This window comes from Hipposideros armiger, unplaced genomic scaffold (genome assembly GCF_001890085.2).
Source record: "Hipposideros armiger isolate ML-2016 unplaced genomic scaffold, ASM189008v1 scaffold_26, whole genome shotgun sequence".
Taxonomy (NCBI): domain Eukaryota; kingdom Metazoa; phylum Chordata; class Mammalia; order Chiroptera; family Hipposideridae; genus Hipposideros; species Hipposideros armiger.
This window is the reverse complement of record NW_017731376.1, coordinates 1342551-1367756: the sequence shown is the minus strand read 5'-3', so window position 1 is coordinate 1367756 and position 25206 is coordinate 1342551. Positions and strand designations below refer to the sequence as shown.

Genomic DNA, 25206 nt, shown 5'->3' with positions numbered 1-25206 from the left:
AGCTGTATTAATATCTGATGAAACACAGTTTAAAAGAGAGCTGCAACACATTAAATAATTTAAATAGGTTTGAAATAATGGATTAGTGAGGTACTGGCAGCTTCAAAAATAAATATCTTTGATCAGGGAAAACAGCCCTGAAAGAAATAACCTGTGTGCTGCGGCAGAGGGTCAGGAAAGAGCTCCCTTTGGCTGGGTATAGAAGTCTCTAGAAGCCACCGTGATGAAATGGGAAACAATGATGGGCTGGGCAGGACTTGGAGGCAAAAGTCCAAAGTTTATATCCTGTTAAAACCTAAGCATTCAAGAAAGAGTCGTGGACCGAGTCGGTCAATATGGTAGGCATAGAAAGTTGGAATACTGATATGTTGGGAGGCAAGGCAGAGGATTTCAGATTGGTCTAGAATAAAGTGAGTCCTCTTAGAAAAGTAAAGAATGCTACTCAGAAATAAGATCGAGTAACAGAACACATGAAAAGAGAAATAGAGGAACACCATTAATCACTATTCATTTGGGATCCAGGGGACAGCTGTATGAGATGCTGCCTTTTATACTCAATGATGATCCTCTGGGCAGCTGGGCCCTGAAGCACAGCCAGTCTAGCCCTGATGGTGGTTAAACTGTTTAGTGGTAAAGACAGGTATTGTCTTGTCCAGGTGGATGCATGGTGGTGAAGGAGGGTAAGACACGTATAGATAGATGGATGGGAAGAGCATCTAGGACAGCGGTTCTCAACCTGTGGGTCGCAACCCCTTTGGGGGTCGAACGACCTTTTCACAGGGGTCGCCGGGTACTCGTATGTGGGTGTATCTGCATGTAGTCCTGGAGACGGATAGAGGAGCGGTGTCTCGGTTCCTAAGACCATCGAAAATATGTGTTTTCCGATGGTCTTAGGCGACCCCTGTGAAAGGTTGAGAACCGCTGGTCTAGGAGGAAAGAGATTAAGTTAGCCTCCAAAGCATGTGGAAATCCATCCTAACCCATAGAGCAAGGAATTGGGGCAGGATTCCTTCCCTAAAACATCCATATCAGACAAAACTTTCCTGATTAAAAAAAAAAAATCTTATGGATCTGGAAAGCTTTCCACAATTCTCAATGACGTGAACCAGGTTTGAGGGTAGGGTGAGAAACAGGCGATCTCGAGGAATCTTAACCTTCTTCAAAAGTGTGCTTAGGGGGGGCGGCCAAGTGGCTCAGTTGGTTAAGAGTGCAAGCTCTGAGCAACAGGCACCAGTGTGATTCCCACATGGGTCAGTAAGCTGCACCAGAGCTGAGCTGCTGCTGAGCTGTCAACAGGTGGCAGGATGGCTCAGCTGGTAAGAGCACGTGCTCCTAACAACAAGGTTGCCAGTTTGATTTCCACATGGGATGGTGGGCTAGGCTCACCTGCAACTAAGATTGACACGGCACCTTGAGCTGAGTGACAGGTGGCCAGATGGCGACTGGACTTGGAGCTGAGCTACCTGTGCCCTCCACAACTAAAGACTGAAGGACAACAACTTGGCTGTTCCCCTTCCCCAATAAAATCTTTAAAAAAAAATAAAGGGTGCTTAGGGCAAACCCAGGTGACAAAAACCGAGAGAACATACATATTTTATCAAGCGTTGACAGTCCTTGAACCCAACATGCCAAGTAATAGGTAACCCTGCCTTGAAAAGGGAGGCTCTAGAAGGCAGTAAGGGGTCCACACCGAGAAAGGGAAGGACTGTGGACAGAGCTGCAGGACTCATTCCAGGTGCTACTCAGGAAAGACGGATGGCAAACGACATGAAATAATGTGATATGCCCTGATGCGGAGGATAGAATCTAGCTGTGTGCTTTATCAGATCAACCAGTCCTTCAGGAATTTCTTGTCAAGCGGTTGATAAAAACAACTGTCAACACTGAGATAAAACAAAAAGGTACGTACATTCTGCTCAACCACTATGTTCCCCGTTTAAACGAACATAGTACTCTTTATTTCAAAACCGTAATAATTGTTTTATCCACTCACTCGTCCTAACTTAATACTCTTATTTTCTAAGGGCAGAAACACTTAAAGCCCTCAGTCCCTTTACTTGGAGTTAGAGGGATCCAAAAGCATACATAAACCAGACATTTCCTCTTCTCCCCTTTGTTTCAGCAGTGCACTCGCATGTAGAGCTCTCAGACCATCTGACTCAGTATGCCTTCACAGAACACAGAAAAAACTCTCCCCTTGCTCTGTCTTCTCTCAGTTCTTAATTCCTCAATTGTGTCACTGCTACCCTAAGATGTCAAATCACACCCACTATAAATACTAAATAGAACCTCAAGTAAGGGAGGAAAAGAAAACTGGGAAATAGGGGAAGAACAGAGTTGGGATTAATGCATTGTTTTCTAATTCCATTCTAGTTCAGTGGGACCTCCTATCACACCATTTAATATCCCAGTTCCTAATAATTTCCTCATTTTTCAGATACCATCCTATGTCATTACGGGACATGGAACTGAAGATGTAGAAAGCTAAGAGATGCATCAATCATAATATCCAAAGCACACGGGGCTCACTGTTCTTGAGGGCTCCCCAAACTGTGACCGCTACACATCATTTCCTACAAAAATAAATGAGGTACAACAGATCCCAGTTTGGCTACTGATAAACCAGAAACCCTACCATCTACAGTGTCTCTTCAATTAAGAGGAGAAGCCCTCTGGACATCTATGACCAGGGTGAGAGGGAGGCTTTCTCTGGGAAGGGAGTGTAGCTATGCCAGCCCAACATTTTTGTATGTGGCAAAATGGGTTTAAAAGGCTATCTGATTTCATGTGAGTCCTAATAACTGGACCAAAATGTATTTAAGCACACTTTTCAGAACTCACATTTTGTGGCTGCAAACCAAAGCTTGGGTTGGTGGTTTGAAGCAAATCATCAGCAAAGGACTTAAGGTAAACCAGAGGCTACGGGAGAAGGCAGGTGGAAAAGTGCGAGCCACGGATTTCACCAAGGGACCTATCACTGCGATGGCACCGTGGTGATCGCCTCCAGTGAGTAACAGACTGTGTTAGCCACCAGTAACAAGCTGACATCCTCCTATAGCGAGTGATTTCAGTGGACTCATAGTCATGAAGGACATCTACAGTCAGCAACAAAGGAGACACGTAGGTTATCTAATAGCCTTACCAGCCACAAAAATCTAAGCTCAGCCAGTGGCTGAATCACATTCAAAATGCAATTCTGACTCCTGTTCCATAGAACACCACATCACTTTTATCAAAGGGATTGTATGTGTTTTACTGAATGAGTTGGGCACCAATAGGCTGCTTACGCTTCAGGAAGAGGTCCTGCCCACTGAACACAGGAGCTGATTAGTAAGGATGCTACCAGAGCTTCCACGGTATTTGGAGCTTGGGCATCCAGGGGTATGTTTACTAGTGTGGCTTCTGAAAATTGCAAGTCTTCCACGGAGAATACTTTCTTTCTGTAATCATAGCAATTCATCCCTGCAAACCTCAGCCATCAGTAGGACGGGCTTGCCTTTTTTTTTCCTGTGGCCATTTCTTCATGTAACACACAGCACTAACCCCTTAGAAGTGTTTATTATGTTTCTGAACTTCTCCTATGCTTTAATTTAGTTTCACTAAAAATCAGCCGATGTTTAAATTCAATATGTACACTGTTTTAATTACAGATACTTTCTGCATTGATGGCTCTGGAAAATTACAGTGTCCCCAAACCACACCTATTTTTGGTTGAGGGAGGCTGTTGACTTCTTCAGAACAACTCTATTTTTCCTTCCCCCTTGGACATCTGCCTAGTGTTCAGTAAAAATATGAAGTTAGACTTCATTCCATCGTCCAGAGAGCACAGGATCTGTAAGTTTCCTTTTTTATAAACCAGGGTACACGGGGGTCTAAGATGATTAACAGCTCTCTCGAGAAATGCCTCTCCCTGGAGAAGCTGTAAAGGCTGCTTAAGACAGTTTCAAAATCCATTCTCACACTGTCTCAGCTCAAGGCCACTCTGTCTTTCCAACTGCTAAAAATGTGGGGTTTATCCTTGACTGCTTTCTCTTAGACCCATGTCGAACTTACTAGCACGCCCTGTTGGCCCCTACCTTCAAGATGTGTCCCAAATCGAATGACTCCTTACTCCCAAGTGAATCCAGCTACTTCTTCCTCACTTGCCAAAACCAAGGTTCAAATTTGTGCAATGGCCACGGGGCCAATGGGTTCTGTAGCTGCACCACCTGGACCATCAGTTCCGTGCCGCCACACTGGTCGCTCTGCTCTTTCTTGTATCTACCTTGACTGTGCTCCTTCCTTGGCCTGGAGCTCTCACCTCATCCACAGGGCTCCCTCTCTCACCTTGGTTCCTGCCCAAATGCTTTCTCATTAAAGAAGTCTTTCTGAACGCTCTATAACCTAATACCTACCCCCATAGTCCCTTACTATTACTCAGCTTTACTGTTCTCCATCTGATAGCCGCCTGGCTTATCACCCTGTGACAAGTTAGAAATTATCAGTTGTCATCTCTCAATAGAATACAAGCTCTAGAAGGAGAAGGTGAGTAAGTAAATGAAAAGGTAAAAAAGTGAAAAGTCAAACACCCAATAACTTTGTTATTATGAATTTTTTATGCACAAAGATATACACTTTATGAACCCATTTTAATTTCTTCCCCCCAAAACCTAAAGAAAAACAGAAAATACGCTAGATTTCAGTTAACACATATGAAAGTGTCTTGAAGAATATACAATAGAGAGCAGGTGCTCAATAGCCATTTTCTTGATCGCCTCTAAATGGCAATTCAGGGGTACTTACCTTTGGAGCACACTGGAAATGCATTCCAGGCACAGGTAGCGTAGTGACGTACATTGTGATACAGCGATACAGGTATAAAGTTCCAATGATAAAAAAGAATCTGCGCCCCACTATTGACCTAAAGGAATAATAGAGATGGGGAAAAACAAGTTTACTAGTTGTTTCTCTTCCTAATGCTATATAAAACAGTGTTTAAAGGAATAAGACATAATACAGAATGGCATTAAGAGACCACAGTTTCACAGTTTCAAAGCTTATTTTTGAGCTGCCCATCCCCACAATTCCATGGAGAGGTTGCACAGCAGTTTTCAGAAATGAAGAGTCACATACTGCGATACATCTAGGTGGGATGGGCCCAAAGGGAGTGAGTCTGTGGGGAGTGGAGGAGTAGACGGAGGGTTCTAGATAACCGCCTTTTCTAAAAAAGTCACCCTTTGCCAGAGAATTCAGTGAAGCTCTAAGTTTTCAGTCAACTCACTGCATTAATAAAACCCTCTCTTGAGCCATGGTCACAGAGGAATTCAGTAATGAACTAAGGCGATGCTGCATAATTGGACACACAGGGAAATGGGACAACTCATTTAACCGAAGCTATAAAATAAGCAAGGTTTATTTGGGGACCATCCAGAAGTATTTTAACAACTTGGGCATCAACTATTTTGGCTATGACTATACTATAGATGTTCAGGGACTATTTTAAAGATGTTCAAAGTGTCCTTGTGCATTTAAGGGTATTTAATAATGAAGTTCTAAACAGACTAATTTGCCCTTATTTTACTCAGTCTTGATTGAAAAAAAAATCAAAAAGGAAAAACCCCACCCCACAAGTCCTTTCTCACTTTATATTCTTTTGGTGGAGACAGTGGTATTGATCACATTCATCCCTGTCCTTTACCCTGTGTCCTCAATCTAAGGCTGTGGTCCCAGTGTGTCCTCACTGTCCTCTGAAGGGAAGGGCTCTGCCCCTGCACAGCTGCCTCTGGGGTACCTGAGCGGGCATCAAGGGCTCTGAGTGTCCTCGCTTCCAGTTGAAGATAACAGCTTCTTTTCTATTGTGTGGTTAGGGTTAGGTCTAGAATCACTAGGCTCTGGGGAATGAGATGAGTAGGATCCATAAAGCCCTTAGAATTACTAGTTGCAACTTCCCCAACACATAAACTATAGTACTCCAGGTAACCTATTTTCAGAGCTCTCAAACCTCCAAAACCAGTACTGATCAAAGACTTGTGGGGGGAAAAAAGGCAGTTTCAGGCACGTGGCATATTTTAAGTTTTCTGTAAGACTGTGGTCTGACATGGATAATGGATCAGGGTCTAATTCAGGTAACTGTTGCGACGTCTAATTTAAAGAATCACGACAAATATAATTTTAGATGCCTGTTTCCAGCAACTATCTTAAAAATATTCCAGGGTTTCTGGGGTCAAAATACAGAGAGGGACACCGCCTTAACTAGTTGATGGAAGTATTTATTTATTGCAAGGTTTTTCTTTCAAAGGCTTGCTATTCTAGGTCTGCCTTTTCTAGCACTGAAAAGGAACCGGTGACAAACAATGCTGAATTTCTCCATTGGGTTAAGTGAAAAAACGATTCGTCCTTTGATTTAACCCTAGGACTCCAAAGAGTGCTGAATTGTGCTCCATGCTGTTGGACAAGGTGAAGTCATAAGCAGCAATTATTATGAGTCCGTTAGATTCTTTCCAGTATTCTGAGTTCAGCTGTACTCAGAACAGAAAATTAACTTAGGAGGTTAAAAATGCACTTTGTAGCCTTAATTAGAAAAAAGAGCTTTTGCCAATAATTTTTTGCCCATAGCTTTGAAGGTGTTTGGGTGGGGTGTGGAGAGAGCACGCAAGTAGGATTTCTTATTCAGCTGGGATGTTCAAAATGGGTTATAAAAATTACTCCACTAATTACTAAAATATAAGATCCAATTCTACCTCACAAGTGAAAAGGAAAATTAGTGTGATTTCCCCAACAAGTTTTTGAAACAGATGTCACTAAAACATGTGGCCAGCTATGTGACCACAAGTTTTGACATACTAAATAAAACTGAATTATATGGCGACTATAATTTAATACATATATAAGTCACAGGATATGGAGTACAACACAGGGAATAGAGTCAATGGAATTGTAATAGATATATACGATGTCAGAGGGGCAATAGATTGGGGGAGGAGGTTATCACTTTGTGAGGGGTGAAATGTATAACTATTACATTGTTTTGTACCTGAAACTAATAATAAGAAAATAAAAGAAAAAGAAACAAACAAAAAATCTAAGGTGATAATGGAGAGGCAGTTAACAACTCTCTAGGTGAAGATTCAGAGAAACTGAGATTGTACTTCAGGCTGGAAGCCAGCTACTTACCAGATCCTGGAAAGTTTCTCTTTTCACATATATAGGAATAAAACTTTGCTCCCAATTAGAGGAGAAAGCAAACATCTTTGGCCCAAGCAGTTTCTCTTATATTCAGTGTCAATTCCAGACACAAAAAAGAAAAACGCTCAAGTTTAACAAGTATAGTTTAATATACAGCATGCCGTAACTGACAACTTCAGCAGCAAAAAGTTCTTGGACTAAGTAAAAGAAAATTGATAGCTATTTTACTTACACATAATAACGAAACATATTAAAAGGGATATTTTAAAGAAAATGCTTAGGAACGACTTGTTTGTAGAATAAGTTTTCAAAACTGCAAATTTTCATGTGGGGGAACTCTTTAGCAAAGATAGATAGGATTCTTCTATCTAATCTCAAAGCAACAACCAATTGAAAGAACAGTATAGCATAAATTCCCCTCTTCTAAAAATGACCTTGAGGCATTAATATTGAGATCCTATTGGACTTTGAATTTTTGAATTGTATAGACTAAGTCAACATACATTACATTTTCAAAAGCCTCAGTTTGTGGCCAGTGCTTTGATCAGACATATTTTAATGATTTAATTACTAGAATCTTAGTAGAAAACAAATATCTGAATGAGGAATGAGATGAAAAGGGGAACAGAGAGGCCTTATTTTTAATGGAATTCACAGGAAAGCAAAAATAACTACTTCAGGGTTATATCTATTTTTAAGTGTCTTCAAAGCAAAGGTACCTGGCTCAGTACTTCCTGATTCCTGCTATTCCAAACAGGGAGACTGAAACCAGTGGACTAAGAGCTCCTTTGTGGTGCCATGGGGAAACCAGATGGCACGTTTACTTTAGAAATCTAAAACCCAAACCACACGCACCCGTTTCTAAGTTCAGTTTCTTAAATTCTTGTGAGTGGGTTGCCAATAGGCAAAAGGAAATGTAAAATTTGAGAACTCCTGAACAGAAGCGAACCCCAAAGCATTTACTGACTGTAGACGAATACAGTCATCACATTGTGAGTAATGGGGGAAAAAAAGCTCCCCGCCTACTCCTTTCCCCACCTGTTAAGAGCCTGAAATAACACAAGCATGATGAAGTGAATGTTATTACACTCCGGTTCTCTTGATTTATCATGCAAATTCCAGAGCACCACGTTGCTTGCAATCAGTACTGCACCTTAAATTCATAAACTCTGAATCACCCACCACATCGTTTCTCTTCTTTCCTACATAGTTGTCATTTTCACACACAGCTACTTCATCAATGCTTATCGAACAGTGACTGGATTTATTCAGTGTGGTAGATCTTTCTATTGCTTCCTTTCATCAGATGCCTGCATAACACTGCATTTATCAGATAACTATGAAAGGTCATTTCAAGTACACATCTACTCACTTCAGTACAAACCAATGGCAAGTCCAAAAAACATGTTAGACCTACTTACTTGTATCTCAGAAACAGCCACTGGGTGATCCACAATCCAACTAATATAATCCCATTTATTTCTGATACAGAAAATGCCCATTTCACCCGATCAATGTAATCAAAAAACTTGTCTGGGAGTGGAGGGCTGAGCTCCTTGGGAGGGACCCTCTCATGTACAACTGTGATCATGACGGTTGTCAAGACGAGGTTGAAAAGAGCATACACGAAGGCAATGCCTGTTTTCCACCACTCCAGGGGAAATTTGTTCCTCGATTCAGTGGGCATAGCAATTTGGATATAGTCAGGGTACTTTTTGGCGCCCTTTCGCAACCCATTGGGCAAGCTCTTAGGTTTACCGTTGCCATTTTTGTTTTCTTCTTCAACAGGTTCGGCAGGTCTTGTGTAAGTGTTTGTAGGATCGTTGGTTTGAATTTCCAAATGTTCTTCAAGTTTTGCTGTCTCTATGATATCCATTGTCTCCCAATCTTCAGATCAAAAAGGAGATGGTCAAGTTTTTTTGCAGAAACGTATTTTAATCCTTCTGTTTCCAAGATCAACATGGACTCTTCAACTGATTCTGTTTCCTAGCACAAAACGTAGAAGAAGGTAGCCAGTGATTACTGGTCTTCTCACGCAGGTACCTGCAGTATGGTCACCCCTTTCAGGAAAGCAAGTCAATTTCCTTCTCCCAAAAGATGTTACTCTCCCACCTGTAAAAGCAAAACAAAACTATGTTCATAAACTGTGCTTGTCCAATTGTCCACTATCCGAAACAAAACCATTGTCAAAATAAGGAAACAAATACCAAAGCCATTTGCTTTATAAATATAATGTCAGAACATAGCTAAAGCTGCTGAGATGGAGTTTATTTAGAAAATATTGAATTGTTTTATCTTGGAATTCTTCTCTTTTTGAGCTGATGTCAGTATAAATAGGAACATTTTAATAATCAATCCCTTTTACATTTCTTTAAATAGAAGGCAGGACCCAACATTGCAAACACTTCCTCAGATACCATTACCTGTTGCTAACCGTGAAGTCATAACAAGCTAGAACCTCCCCAGATCACAGCATTCCTTCCTAAGACTGTATCTTTTCTATGAACCTTAAAGAATACAAAACTGTGATGAGTTGATTACATCAATTAAATAACTGTCACACTCTGCATTTGTCAAAACAGTCAACTTTATTTTCTTATTAAAAATCTGGAATCTTTTTAAGTGACCACTTTTCAGAGCTACACATTCAAGAGCTACACATTCAAGGTCATTTTTAAATGGCACTGCCTCAATTTATCCTTTTTTAAAAAAATATTCAGAGATGCACACCCTACACAAGGAAAGTCGACCGCTTTCAAAAAAAACAGAAAGCCTTAAATACACAAAGCCTTGGCTGTATCTCATTTAGGTAACAAGCTACTTATTTCTTGAAGAATAAAATAATTTAGTACAAGTCACATAGTAATTTAGCAACATTTTGATGCAGCCACCACAATTCCTAGCAAACAATAGAAACTGGCACCCAGAGGACCAGCTCGGGGCACTTACCCACCACGACCCCGATGAGGAAAGGGTGCCTTTACCTGAAGCTCTACAGACTCCACAGAGCAAGAACTTCTTCACAACACAGAGCACCAGCACCAGCTCTTTTATACTTGCTAGCAACACGGCCCCAGCTGTTCTCAATTTAGGAAAGCAGTATTTTAGTAATACTACAGAACCCAACCACCTGAAGAGGTTTTCAAACCTTGTAATTAGTCCCCAGCCTGGGTACACTGCACAATTTAAGCATAATCCTTTGCATTTTAAAGGCTTCTCTTCCAGAATAAATTCGGGGGGAAAAAAATAAGGAGGGAAAACTCAAAGTGGTGACAGCTAAGCCTTTATTTAACGAAAGAAAAAAACCTTTAAATGACAGACTCAATATTTGTTGACAGTTGTGGATGGCAAATAGAGCAACCACAAGTGTTTATTGTATATCTAAATGCCCCAGTGCTGAGGGATATGTGGGGCGCAATTAAAAGGATTTTAAAAAAATAACACTGACCAGAACATTCACCCAAAGAGCTCCCAGTCTAACTTCTAACTGAAGAGACACAACTAAAACAACAAAACTATTTGAGATGACTGAATAGCATGTTAGAAAAGAAGGGTAAGGAGAGCACTAGATAAAAACATAGCTTTACTTGTATCCCTATTCCCCTGACAAGATGTATCCACAGAAAGGCACTGTCCATTTCTGAGGAAGCAAAAGCAAGACGAGAGTTAGCCTGGCAGAGAAATGGAGGATCACGGATGGATGGAGACCCGGTAAGAGATACTACTGAGCATTTCCGACATCTCGCTTTCTCTTGTCCCTGTGAAAACCCCCAGCTACTAATACATTAGAGCAGGACGAGAAAGGAGCAGTGTCCTTCTCCTGTAAGAGGAGGTTCACTCTTCGCAGTGCCCGAGCACAATGCCGTGGGAAGAGGAAGTATAATGAAGAGGTGCCTCCGTAGGATATCATCAAAAACCAAACCTTCAACACCACGGATTCCTATTTCTAATGCAGGTATCAAAGCACTAACTCAGCCATTGCCAGTCTCTTTGCACCAACTCTAGGCTATACCACTCATAGCATCTTGCCAAACTGTCATCCTAATTTCCTCCAACTTTACTACTCCCCATCTGCTCCGAGCCTGGCATTCGTATGTGAAAGATGATTGTGATTTTAAAAGCCAGGTCCACCAGCTGACATACAGATGGTCTTTATAAGGTAGCTCCCCGGTTCTAGAACACAGAATGTAGAACAGAAGAAAATCCAACTAGTTATTTTTTTAAAGAGGAAGTACTCAGCCACCCATCTCATGGGACAACTGTGAGGATGACTGAAATAATTAATCATGAAGAGCTTCGTGCTCTTGGGAGTAAGAGCACTCTGTGAGTGCAAAGCCCATTTATCATCATTAGCAGCTGGATTGATATTTTCCTTGGGATTTCATTAAGAAGATTAAGTAGACAAAGCACATTCAGCGTGTGTCAACCAATCTTCGGATGAAATGTTTGTCGTCAAGATGATGATTACAACATACTCATTCCTATGGTGATTGTTCCCTACTACTAAGTATTTGAAAAAGGGACAAAAGTCACAATAGTCCCTCTGCATAGATGGCAACCCCATTAGTTCATTCATTCATGGCAGAGTGCAAAGCAGATGAAGAGACTCCCAAGTCTTCTTACATTGCAAAATACTGGACGTTAACCTAGATAATATTTAAAGAGCTAAAGACCACAATAGACTAATTTTCCGCTTGAAGGCAAATGCAAAAGTCTAAAACTTTTAGTACACTGATATTGTTCTGTTAGTATTTTCTTCTGAACTAAGTATGATTTAGCCCAGAAATGCAAGGAAGCTTTCAAATTAAGAAGTGATTGTAGGGGCAACCACTTAGCTCAGTTGGTTAGAGCACAGTGCTCATAACACCAAGGTTGCCGGTTCGATTCCCGCATAGGCCACTGAGCTGTGCCCTCCACAGCTAGATTGAAACAACTACTTGACTTGGAGTGGATGGGTCCTGGAAAAACACACTGTTCCCCAACTTTTTTTTTTTAAAGTGATTGTAACAAAATACAAATATATGTAAAAAGAAAAGATACGATCATCCTGAGTGAAGTGAAAAAGGCATTTGATAAAATTCAACATCCACTTGATTTTGGAGAGAGAAATATTTCAATAGTGGGACTAGAAGTATATATAGTTATGCTCTTTCGATGCCAATATCACAATTTTAACTGTGTAATATGTGTTCTAATATCTGGTAAAAAGAAGTCTCCCACTACTGCTCCTCTTTTCATTCCTGAGAACTTTATAGAGTCTTTTTGTCAAATTACAAGAAAACACATCATTGTGCTTCTATGTTTTATTTCTATTACCTCTATTAATATCATAAAGGGCTTGATATTACCATAGTAATATATAACATTAGTCATTTTCTCTCAATAATTCCAACAGGACTGTTCCTGTAATTTGACAAAATGATAATAATAACCTTCACCAGGAAGCAGAAATGGGAGGAGCAGCACGTTTTTACCAGTAGATGTGAGACCACATCACATAACTAATATTGGGTGATGACACCCCGTTATTCCATTTGGCGAGTTATCCAAAGGAAGTAAGGATGTATAAAAAATATTTCTGAAAGTAGGCTTTCAACACAGTTATCTATGAGAAAATAGGAACTAGCCTAAATCCAACGACAGGGTATTAGTTAAATAAATCATGCTATCTTTATATAAAATACTGTTTTCATATAGTAACTATAAAACCGTGAGATACACATATACATAAATAGGGTGTAGTATTCAATTAAGTAGAAACTTAGATCTGAATAGATGTAGAATCTCAATAATTCATATCAGAGGTTATGGTTTAAAAAAAGGGGGAAGGGGCCATGTGAAAGATATTCAAGCTATAAGAACAGGTCCCTGTGTGAAACTCATGACATTGTCCTGCAGCTGGTCTAAGCGGAGGCTCTCTGATCGTATCCTGCAGGAACTGAGCAGAGACAGAAATTCTGGTCGAAGGGCTTAGAAATCCTCTGCTGCTAGATTTGTATGTCAAGGGCTTGGTTGTACATCTGAAGTGGTTAAGAAAATAATGTATTAAATGTGTAATTATAGTTTAAAAATTATGGAAACATCTAAGTTTATATATGGGTTTTAATGCAATCTGTTACTTTAATCTATTGAAGATGGGAGTTAAACAACGATCAAAGAAAATGTGTTTCTAATATTTACACATCAGAAAAATGAATAAAAGAGATTTATGCATTGAGCTCAAAGGTTTAAGAAAAACTAGGTCTTAAAACAGAATTATATTGAACTGAATATCCATGAAAACAAACAGCTGATGAGTTCATTAACAGATACAAAAGCTTTCTGAGGCCTTAAAAAAGAAAACTCAATTGTCACCAGAAAGCCATTAAAAAGTCAAGCAGAATAAAATAGCTATAAAAAAATAAAAATAACAGTTCTCGGTAAATGTTATTCATTTGCCATAAATAAATGTTACTTATGTGTACTTACTTTATGTGTTTTGTGTATTATCTAATTAATCCTCATAACAACCCCAGGGACTATTTTAAAGAAAAGAAACTGAGATAAAGTAAGATGCCCAAGATCAGACAGGTAGGAAGTGGCAGAGCCCAGATTTGAACCAGAAATCTGACCTCAGGAGCCCCTGTTCTTAATGACACACCACCACCTCTGGTGCCATTCATTACATGTTAGAGGGCGACATATAGTCAGTGAGAAAGGTTAAGAGACAATCAATTATAAGCTCCCCACCACTCCCCGCCCCGAGATTCATAAATACACACAAAAGTCCTCTAGATAATATTAGAGGCATTTTTGTAATCTTTGGAATTTTGTAGAAATTAATATATACTAAGAAAAAAATTTAATATATAATTCACCTCCCTTGTGGGGTGGGAGGGGAAAACAAGCCTCTTAAGCATTTCCTTGTTACCCACATGTGCCCACTTAATTATAGTTACTGTTACTAATAAGCCACCATATTAAATTTATAATATAGGTATATCACTTTATGTTAACAGGGTCCAATTTAGCTAAGAAATTTCATGTCCATAAAGTTTTTCCTGAGACCAAAACACCTTAGCTTTTACATATTAACATTCTTAGAGCTTAACTTGTACAATTATAAAGATCTCCTGGCTGCATTCCAGACCCCACTGCCCCAGAGCCGCCCACATCCAGCCATGGTCAACTCCACCGTGTTGTTCTTCCAACATCGCTGCGGACCACATGCGAGCCATTGGGCCAAGTCTCCTTTGAACTGTTTGCAGACCAAGTTCCAAAGACAGCAGAAACCTTTTGTACTCTGCACACTGGGGAGAAAGGGTTTGGTTATGAAGGTTCCTGCTTTTACAGAATTACTCCAGGATTTATGTGCTAGGTGATGACTTCACACACCATAAGGGCACTAGTGGTAAGTCCATCTATGGGCAGAAGTTTGATGATGAGAATTTCATCTGAAAGCATACGGGTCCTGGCATCTTGTCCTTGGTAAATGCTGGACTCAACACAAATGGTTTTTCATATGCACTGCCAAGGCTGAGTGGCTGGATGGTAAGCATGTGCTCTTCTGCAGGGTGAAAGGCGGTAGAGCCCATGGAGCGCTCTGGGTCCAGGAATGGCGAGACGAGCAAGAACATCCCTACTGCTGACTGTGACGACTCTAATACCTTTGACTTGTTTTATCATAACCACCAGGCCATTCCTTCTTTGGTTCCGGAGAGCACCCCTCATGCCCATCTGCTCCCAACACCCTCGGAACTGTACTCTCACTGCAGTTCTTTGGGTTCCGTATTTTCCTTGTCCCCATCCAAGTCTAGCTGGATTGCAATTAAGTTTATGACTGTGAAATAAAAGCTAAACAAACAAACAAAAATCTTCCCCCTAAAATGGTTAAGTACTGATATGCTTATTGATACAAGGGTACTATAAGCCAGGAGATTCTATTTCAGAAGCACCTGTAAAATTTGTTAAATATTTTACCAGAACCTTTTTGAAAACTGACAAGATGACCCACCGTTTACTAAAAAATTATGCATATTTGAGAAATCCTTTCCCAACAAAAGGAACATGGAAAAGAGTCCTTGTCAGGCCATTGCAAGTTTTTATCCTGCCAAATCTGTCTAGGTATAATATATTTAAATTAAGGAAATGGGCAGGCTTGCAAGGTAGCTTGGTGACACTATTCTGAGACTAGATTGGGGGAAAACATTTTTTTAATGTAAAGATAGAAATGAAAAATCAGTTACCAGTGACTGCACTTCTGACCTCTGGGAGTGATACACTTGGATAGAGAATAGACCTTTTGATTTCTGGCAGTTATTTACTATCCCATTTGAAGGTAGCTTGGACCACATTAGCTCTAAATCCAGTAGTTACAAGAGAAAGATACAGCCTATGACAATAGCGGTTGCCTGGGACGGCAGGTGGGAATGAACAGTGCTAGAAAATAGGCTGGAATTTTATTTTCGGGGTAATGGAAATGTTCTAAAATTAGATAATGATGATAGTTACACAGTTCTGTAAATTTACTAAAAATCGTTTCATCACACCCTTTTAAAACAAATGCATTTTATAAGTATGTAAGGTATAATTCATTTAAACTGTTACTTTTCTTAAAAAGGAAGATAGAGCCCATTAATATCACTTGCTTCTAAAGAATTAGAAAACCAAGGACTATCCCATACTCTGTTATTATATTCCAGGCTCACTTATCCCTTTAAAGTGTTGTACTTATCAGTTGAGCACTTCTTTAGCAGTGATTCTGAAGTAACACACATTTCTGAGTTTTCTACAGACAAGATCAAGAACCAGCCAATGAAAAGCAAACTGTTTAACAAAATTTGTGTAAACTGTGCTCCAAAAATAAACTTGTAACTAAATAATACAAAGTGACAAAAACCAGATGGGTTTTCTAATAGAACACATCAAAATTTACTATGAGTTGGATTAAAAGGAAAAAAACATGGTCTGTCTTCTTTCTCACTAAAAAAAAATAATAATAATAATAAAAAAATAAAAATTAGCCACTTTAACAGGCAATTCAATATTTGTTGAAATGAATGCTTATTTACACAAAGCAAATATTGGCTGTGCAAATTTGAAAACAATGACTTGGGGACTGGGAGTATCTCACAAGAAGGAATATCTATCATCTAGAATGAAGCGTATTGAGAGGGTAGAATAGTCCTTGGCTTGTATCTACTGTTTCTGATTAACTAAGTTTGATACAATAAAGTATCTTCACTAAAATGTGACTTGAAAAATGTTCCACAGGGTGCTTTAAAATTTGGCTTCTCTTTCCTAGCTGTTAATCTTTTTACTGGTGGCTGCAGGTTTCCAATGGTCAGGTCTGATTAGTGTATTTTATAAAGAAAAAACTGCATCCCTGGGGTTGAAGGAAGGAAGTTCTCAAGTAGGAAGAGAGGAATCTTAAAGAGAGGTGGAGTCACAGGGAAAGACAATTTAACAATAAACAAATGAATAAATAAGTGGGTTGGATAGATAAATAGATCAGATCAATAGACTAGATGGATTAGACAAGCAGGCAGGCAGACAGATAAACCAAGACCCTAAAGATAAAAGAGGGCTGTAAAACATGTCAAAGAATATTGGGAATATTTAAAATAATCTTGTAAATTTCATCTGGGATGTATTCTAAATTAGAGGGTCTCAGAGTGAAGGGGTAGAGTTCAGGACACATGATGCCCTTTTCCCAAATGCTGGCTTATGCTTGCCCCAACTCCTTTCCCCATCTCTATTCCTGATACATTTAGAAGAGTTTAGAGAATTTCCTGAGGGTGGGTGTGGGGAGAATGCCAGGTGGTTTCTTCCTCCTTTATCTAGGTGTTTTCAGTGTTTAGTAAGAAGAATTAAGCTGAGGCCGGCCTGAGTGGCTCAGTTGGTTAACAGTGCGATCTCTGAGCAACAGGGTTGCTGGATTGATTCCCACATGGGCTCAGCCTGAGCTGAGCTGCCACTGAGCTGCCAACAGGTGGCAGGATGGCTCAGCTGGGGAGAGCACGTGCTCCTAACAAGGTTGCCAGTTTGACTCCCGCATGGAATAGTGGGCTGTGCCCACCCGCAACTAAGATTGAACACAGCTGCCGACGGGCAGCTGGATGGCAACTGGACTTGAGAGCTGAGCTAGGTGCGCCCTCCAAAACTAAGACTGAAGGACAACAAACTTGGCTGTTCCCATTCCCCAATTCCCCAATAAAATCCTTAAAAAAAAAAAAAGAACTAGGGTGAAACTTTCTCCTTCCCCACTCATTTCTGAGCTTACCGCCAATGATGTGTGATACACACATGGCCTTGGAGAATAAGATGAGTTGAAGGCTTATCTTTGTGTTTAAATGCTTATCTACTTTAGCAGGTGAGCAAAAGAAGTCCCCTATAATTGAAACAGACGTCTGTACCTTTAATAGTGTGAACTGTAATTCTGTTAAGAAACCACTCAAAAGAGATGTTTGATCACTAGAATCATTCCATACAACTGGCCCGACCTGCTCCATATTTCACAGTCAGACAAAAGCAGCCAGCACTTGTTTTGCATAAGCACCCTGGAGGCTTTATCAGAAATGTCCCATCTAACAGCCTAACTCAACAACAATCATGTTATCTGCTTCTACATTCCTCGCTTGCTTTATGTACCCCAAAGATTTACAAACCTAGAAACAGATTCCCATAGGTTTTAATGCTTGTTACTCTGGAATAGGAGTCTGCACAGGTTACCTATTGAAGTGAGAAGTTTCTGAAAAACACTCCACTTAATATTTTTAAAAGATATTTAAGTCTAATATCTAAGTCTAATAATGTGGAAGCTTATATTTTCTCCCAAGAACAGTGGCTGGTCTAACAGAGAGAAGCAGAAGCCGAGTCTAACACATAATATTTAGCCTCCCCAAACCACATAATATTTTCTAAATGATATTAGAGATCTCATTCTATGTAAGTAAACAGATCACCATCAGAATCGACAGTATATTTCCTCGCCAACAAAAATGTTTTTAGATTGGGAAGCATAGCTTATCACAGGAAAACCATGCTAAGAAATGAGAAGGAAAAAAAAGAATAGTTCCTTAAAAACAATTTCAGAGTTCTCTCTTTTTATTAATAAAGCTTCTTTATTCCATGGCCTTCAGATTATTTAGAAATATACCTATTGGTTTCTCCATCTACCACATGGTGACCAAACTGTGTGTATATTTTATACAATTTCAAAAAAACGTTTTGCATAGAATATAGACAGGCTACTTAAATGGGTATTTTCAAATGTCATCTTGAAACGTTGCTGGCTGTTTACTAGTGAATATTGCCACTTTATTCTGAGATTTAAGAGAAATTACCTTTAAGCAAGAATCTATAGAAAGGAGTTAAATAACCATGCTCTATGTGGAGGCATAAGCAGAGACAGTAGGGGAACCATCTACCCAGGCGCTGGTGGTTGGTACATGTTGTGGTTGTAGCTCTGACAAGGCAGATGCCTAAATACAGGAAGCTTACCCAAGCCCAGTGCAGCTGTGGAAATGACAAGGAGCTACACTTGACCTCAATTTCCTTGCAGAGGTCTAAAGGCTAGAGTCAGGCACTTTGATATGTATTTTACATACAGTAGGTTATTGGTTTATTATAGTTCTGTGTAGTTCTTGGGGCCAACACAAATTCAAGAAATAATGGGTTGTTAGAAAAGTCAGGACATATTTTTTGCAAAAATGCGTCATGACTTTTCCGACGACCCAATAGCTTAATACAGCCTGAGAGATTTAGGGAGCACTTTCTGGTAGCCAGGATTCAACAGTGAAAAATTAAGGAGAAGGAAGTTTCTAGAATTTGCTCCTTCAGCAGGTTAGCGCCATCTGTTTGTTGTGATTCAGGTGTGCTGTTACACCAGCCTTGGTGGAGGGCAAAGGTGAGTGGAGAGCATGAGAGGCTAGACAACTGTGCATCTGAAAGTCCTGAGCTTCAGCCCACCTGGGTCCTCAAGGCAGAGCATGGTTTTCACTCTAAAGAAAGGAAAAAAGAGGAACGGAAAGGGACCATGGAAGACCTAGAAAGCTATGTAAAAGCCTACTTTTCTCATTCTCTTCTGCCAACCACAAAAATGTTCTACAAATGGAATAATAAAGAATGTATTCCACTCATATACGGTATGTGCTATTTTCAGCTTCCATCAAAAAGCACAGGGCTGCGTATATTTTCTAGAGCTGCTTTCGCATGACTGGCAAAATAAGCCACTGCTTTCAAACGGTATGAGGCTATAAAAAGCAACTCCAAAGCCATTAAGGTCAGTGTATTTGGCTCTAGTTTCTCCCAGAATTTAAATTGCTATGTTGTATTTGAATAAATTATTTGTCTCTCAAAAGCATTTATTTGACCCAGCTAGGCTTTGGTTTCTGCAAATAACCTATTGATGGTGATTTATGTTTCCTAAATTTGGGTCTATGAAAGGGGACCCAGATTCTCCCACACAAGGAAGAGCACACATGGGAAAGAGGCAGCAAAACAGTACCTTAAAAGATTAAAATCCTGAGTCTAACAGCATGCCATTTTAACGATTTTAAGAAATACGAGTGGCTGTTACATTGGTTTCTGAAGAAGAGCTATAAAATATTTATCTATTGAATTTTCATTGATCCTAATAAATTAAGGAAAAGAGGAAACTGCCACAAAGCGACCATTTCTGTAATTTTCACTCAGAAAGTTTGTATATTAAAAAAAATTCATTTGAATGAAATAAAGTTGTTGTATACACCATAGTATTTAAATGTTAGGAAATAGTGGCTAAGTATATGTATAATCAGAATGACTGCCATATGGTTAGAGGAACATGAAATTGTTTAGCTGTCAGTTACGATGCCTTTAGCAAGAGCAAATAATTCAGGAACCTTCAGCTGTGTCAAAATGTTTTGATGTATTTCTCTCTCAAAACAGAGCGCACTGCTCACTCAAGACTTTTCCCATTTGTGAACAACGGGTTCTGGCTGACAAAGTTGCAAAGCAAATTTTTTAATACACAAATATGTCTTTTGTTGCATACGCTACTAAATGTCTGGAACTTGAATAATTCATCTCAAAACGTAGGTGGCCATTGATACAATAAAGATCACAGAGTGAATGTTTGCTCATCATTAATTATGTAGTGATCCTTAGCCAACTGCCCATTTCCCTTAAGCAAAAATTGAGAACAGTATACACAGCTCTTGTTTTGGATTTCTTTTAGGAATACCATGAGAAATTTAGTTTTGATATACCCAAGCTATCCCTCCAGGAGATAATTAGTAAAAGAGAAAAAAAAGAGTGGAAACAAAAAGGGATAGCACAATACGTAAGAGCTTTTACAGTGAAGACTTAAAAGAGAAAGGAAACATAGGAAAGTAAAAATAGACATGATTGCTGCACTTAAAGGGCTCTTAGGGTCCCAAAATAAGACGTGTTCTGTGAAAGGTCAGCTTACAGCCTGGGGAGCACAGAGAAGCATTGGAACTGAGCATCAATCATTGTCACCAAAACCAAGAGGGCCATGAATATTTGGATAGAAAATCAAACTGGGGTAGGAGGTAGGGGTAGATGCTGTTTCACATCAACACATACTGAAAATCTGGGGACTGCTTATACCGAAACATGTTCACCATAGCAACAGTAAACACAACTACAATTAAAATGAATTTAGCATGTAAGAAGAGTCACATATTCTATTTAGCAGGAATTGTTAGTTATTAAATGTAAATTACCAAATAAATACATAATTATAACATAAATATAAATCCTACATATGTAATATACAAAATAGAATTATGATTATTTATTTAATCAAGGCTTTCACGTGGGGCCTGGCTCTCATCTTCCCATATGAAGTCAGCTTTTCATGCTCATATTCTTTGCAGTAAGGGCTCGTGATTTCAGGAACCTAATCCTTGAAGTCCACCCCCACGTGCCACTGTGAGACCAGGGAAAGGGACAAGAAGCACAGAGAATAACTTTTACTGTGCTACCCAGGCAGTGAGTGGAGAATGGGTAAGAAACAGAAGTAGGAGATAAAATTGCTGGGGCCCAGTCTCATAGCCGGAACTCATTTCCTTACTTGTGATTTGGAGTTGATTTCCCCTGCACCTCCTATGACAAATCCTAGGCAAGAGTTCCTGTGACTAAAAATCTCCCAATTATTAATAACAAAAACTTCCTAAAGAATGTCTCATTGACCAAGTAACGTATAAGCCTCTACCCTATTATAAACCATAGGTAAGAACACTGGAAGGTTACCTTGAAACAAAACACACTAAAATGTAACTTACGCTGCAATCCCAAAGCAGCATGAAAACTGCAGTGAATTGCTGGTAGATTCATAAATTCATACAATTCTTTTGAAAATCTGTCTCTGTTTTTTAAAACATGATGAGCTGGAAAATGCTTATACCTCTTGACATAGTAAGTCTACTGCTGATAATTTATTTTGGAGCATGTCTTCAATATAGAAAAAAAAGTCTAAAAATATACTTGGTAAAACCGTAAAACAATCTAAATGTGTCCAGTAGGAGACTGAGGTATCCATGAAATAGATTAAATTTACTGTTTAAAAAATAGCACCATATTCTTATTTTGATAAAAATGTGAATGCATGCATTAAAAAAAGACCAGTTAATAAATATACCAAAAGAATATCAGCTCTTAATGCTGGTAGTAGGATTTACCCGTTATTTTCTTTTGTACCTTCCTATTTTCTCCAAATTTTCTGTGATAACACTATTCACCCTTGCATATGCATACAAAAGTGTTTTCAAATAGTTTATTAAAATTATGTTTAAGGTTTTAATGACAAGGAAATTATAATAGTTATGATTTCAGCAATGCAAAGATATACATTACATATATAGAAAAGAGTCTGAAGAAAAAATACCAAATATAAAAACTACTTGATGAATTTATGGGTGGTTTTTATTTTTTCTTTATTCTGGATTACATTTTCTAATTTTCTACATTAATCATTCTTATAATCAGGAAAATACTAATGGCTATCTTAACTATAAAAGCATTGACAGAGTTAATAGGGAGAGTGTGCTTTTGTTTTCAAATGGTATTGTGTTTTGTACAATTTCAAGTATGTAAAAAATGCATGTACAGAAGTCAGAGCACAAGTACAGTAAAATATTAATAATGGTTGTCCCAGTGGTAGGAAGATGAGATTTTTTTCCTTCCTACATTTGTGTATAGTCCACATTTAAAAATATTTTCATTATAAATGTGTTATAGCTAAAAGTACCAGAAACCATGCATAGTTGCTGCTGTTGCTTCAACAGAAGCATTTAAGTGAAATGTCTATGTTTTCAACTCAGCCTCAATCCACTGCAATAAAAAAAAAAATATGGTTAAAATGTTGTGTTTTGGAAGTTTATATTATTGCTGCTGCCTGAGAAAGCCTGATAAACTATTAACTATTTGGATGTCACAGCCCTAACTTGAAGAATCCATATACCATGGGTGCCAAAAAATGTCTACAAGTGGACACTGGTCAACGTTGCTCAAGCAGTAGTTTGCCATAATCAGAAGTGTCTGGATGCTGATGGTAACCACTTTGAGCACCTCTTGTAATTGCAGAAGTCCATTGTGACTTGTATTCATCTTTTGTTATCGGTATATATTGAGTATTACAATTTTAATACAGTTTTCCTTTCTTAAAATGTGCATACAATTTTTTTGCACCCTCTGTATAATAGAGCTAGTCTTAATGTCTACTTTCAAGAAGAGCCTTAGGCGGCTGGGTGGCTCAGTTGGTTAGAGCCCGAGCTCTGAGCAACAGGGTTGCCGGTTCAATTCCCACATGGGCCAGTGAGCTGTGCCCTCCGCAACTAGATTGAGAACAGCGACTGGACTTGGAGCTGAGCTGCGCCCTCCACAACTAAGACTGAAGGACAACTTGACTTGGAGCTGGTGGGTCTTGGAAAAAAAAACATTATTCCCCAATAAAGTATAAAATAAAAGGAAAATCCATTAAAAAAAAAAGAAGTCTTAATTGTACTCAAGTGTGATGTCTTCTGCAGGGTTTATGTGCAAGAAAGGGGTAAGAACTGCTTTATAAATGAATCATTTCCATATAATGGATATCACTCAATATTTCACAAAACAAAAAGAGTCACTTATTTGGTGGTGTTTTCCTGAACAAAACCAACTGTTTTGTCAAATAGCAGAGAATTAGGCCAAACCAGGTTTGACAGAGAAGATAGTGCAGTAAAAAATGCAAATCCCCCAAAATTGTTGGTTGCTACATAGGAGCGGGGAGGGAAGGGGAGGAGGTGAAGGGGTTAAAAAGAGCAAATTAGTAGACACGATATCAGGGATATGAAATACAATATGGGGAATATAATCAACAATGTTGTAAAGATTATGTAGGGTGCCAGATGGGCACTGCACTTATCAAGAGGGATCAATTCATAGACTGTGTAGATGCCTGACCACTGTGCTCTATACCTGAAACTAATTAAAAAAAAAAAAAAGCAAATTCCCAAGCCTTCTTTTGTAAATGTTGCACCAAGGATTTTTTAATTTTTGTGCACCAAGGATGTTTTAATCAGCTTGTGTAGGAGTACTTTTAAAAACTTTTTTTCCTGATATTTGGTGGATTTTTGCTTTATTGTACTCATTATCAGCTAACTGTTTCTGTCTTCTGCTTTCTGTGACAACAAAACTTTGGATATAAGCTGAAATTACCAAATGATTAGTTAAATTATGGCTTTCAAAAGAGTATGTACATGGTATATATAAATTATTTTTTTAAATTGAAAGAATGATTAGAAACATTAATTTAAACCAGTTTGTAAAAATCCATTGAAGTATTACTGAATAACAATCCCAAGTGTTCCAAAATTGTAATACCATATCTTTTTTAAAAACATTAGTATTTTCTCCCTAATTTCAAAAGCTATGTATTACCTACTTTTAATGCACTTCCAGGAATTTATCTTAAAAATAATGTCATAAGCATGAAAAAATTGCTTTCCAAATTCATTAATCAGAATTTTTTAGAACAAGTGCATTTTAAAATTCAGAACTTTGCATTTCAGGACAACTGTAAGTACATACACTATGTATTAGGTCACGCAGCTCACCACCACCACCTGGATCTGGGAAAAACCAGATATTCTAACATTAATATATCCAAATAAGACATATGGATATATCCACTTTAACCTGGATGAATAAAGACTCTACAGAACGTTTGGTTAGGTCAGAAATGGTGCTGACACCAAAGGCTATCAAGGAAAATAGAAAACGAAGAAAGGAATCAAGGAAGGAAGGAAGGGACTATTGTTTTTAGAAGTTTCCATTTTGAAATTACAGATAAATAATTCTGGACCTATAAGACTAAAACTACACTGTCCATCAAGATTGGACTATTGATATTATAAATGTTTTATTTATACAATAAAATACCACCATACAATGTTAGGTGAAAAAAGTAAGTTGCAAAATAGTAAGTATAGCATGATTCTTTTTTTTAATTAGTTTCAGGTGTACAAAACAACAGTAATTAGATATTTATACACCTAAGTGATAACTCCAACAAATCTAGTACCCATCTGACATGGTACATTTACAATACCACTGACTATCTTCCCTATGCTGCACTTTACATTCTGCAACTATATATATTTTTAATTATAATTGACATTCAATATTATTTTGTATTAGTTTCAGGTGTACAGCACAGAGCACAATTCTTTATTGTGGAGAAAATTGTATTATGATAAATTACATGGTTCCTGGAAAGGTAATATTACATGGAACATTTACTTTATTTTTTACCTTTTTGTACTGAAAAATAAGCAACATGATTTGATTTTACTGCCTAAAAAATCAAAGGTAATTATTCATTCAACAATATTTAGTGAGTACCTACTCTGTACTAAGCACTGTGGAAGAGAGACCACAATTTTTTAAAGGCACTTCCTTCATTCTTACATTCTGCTAGCATATAACATGAACAATAATAACAAAAAAATTAAAAGTGCTATAATGAAAAATAAAGCAGGATGGGACAACAGAGTAACAGGAGAGCTATTCAATCTAGGA

The 25206-nt window shown here is 38.5% G+C and overlaps 1 protein-coding gene across 6 annotated transcripts in view; it reads right to left on the bottom strand.

Moving 5' to 3' along the window:
* SGMS2 (sphingomyelin synthase 2) overlaps window positions 1-25206 on the bottom strand; it is a 107545-nt gene that overhangs the window by 7402 nt on the left and 74937 nt on the right. For all 6 annotated transcript variants that reach the window (XM_019636078.1, XM_019636079.1, XM_019636076.1 and 3 more), the window contains 2 exons: window positions 8586-9276; window positions 4783-4900 (listed from right to left, as the gene is read on the bottom strand). In XM_019636078.1, the coding sequence (XP_019491623.1) occupies window positions 4783-4900; window positions 8586-9040 (573 nt within the window). In that variant the 5' untranslated portion in view covers window positions 9041-9276. The remainder of the gene's footprint in view (window positions 1-4782; window positions 4901-8585; window positions 9277-25206) is intronic.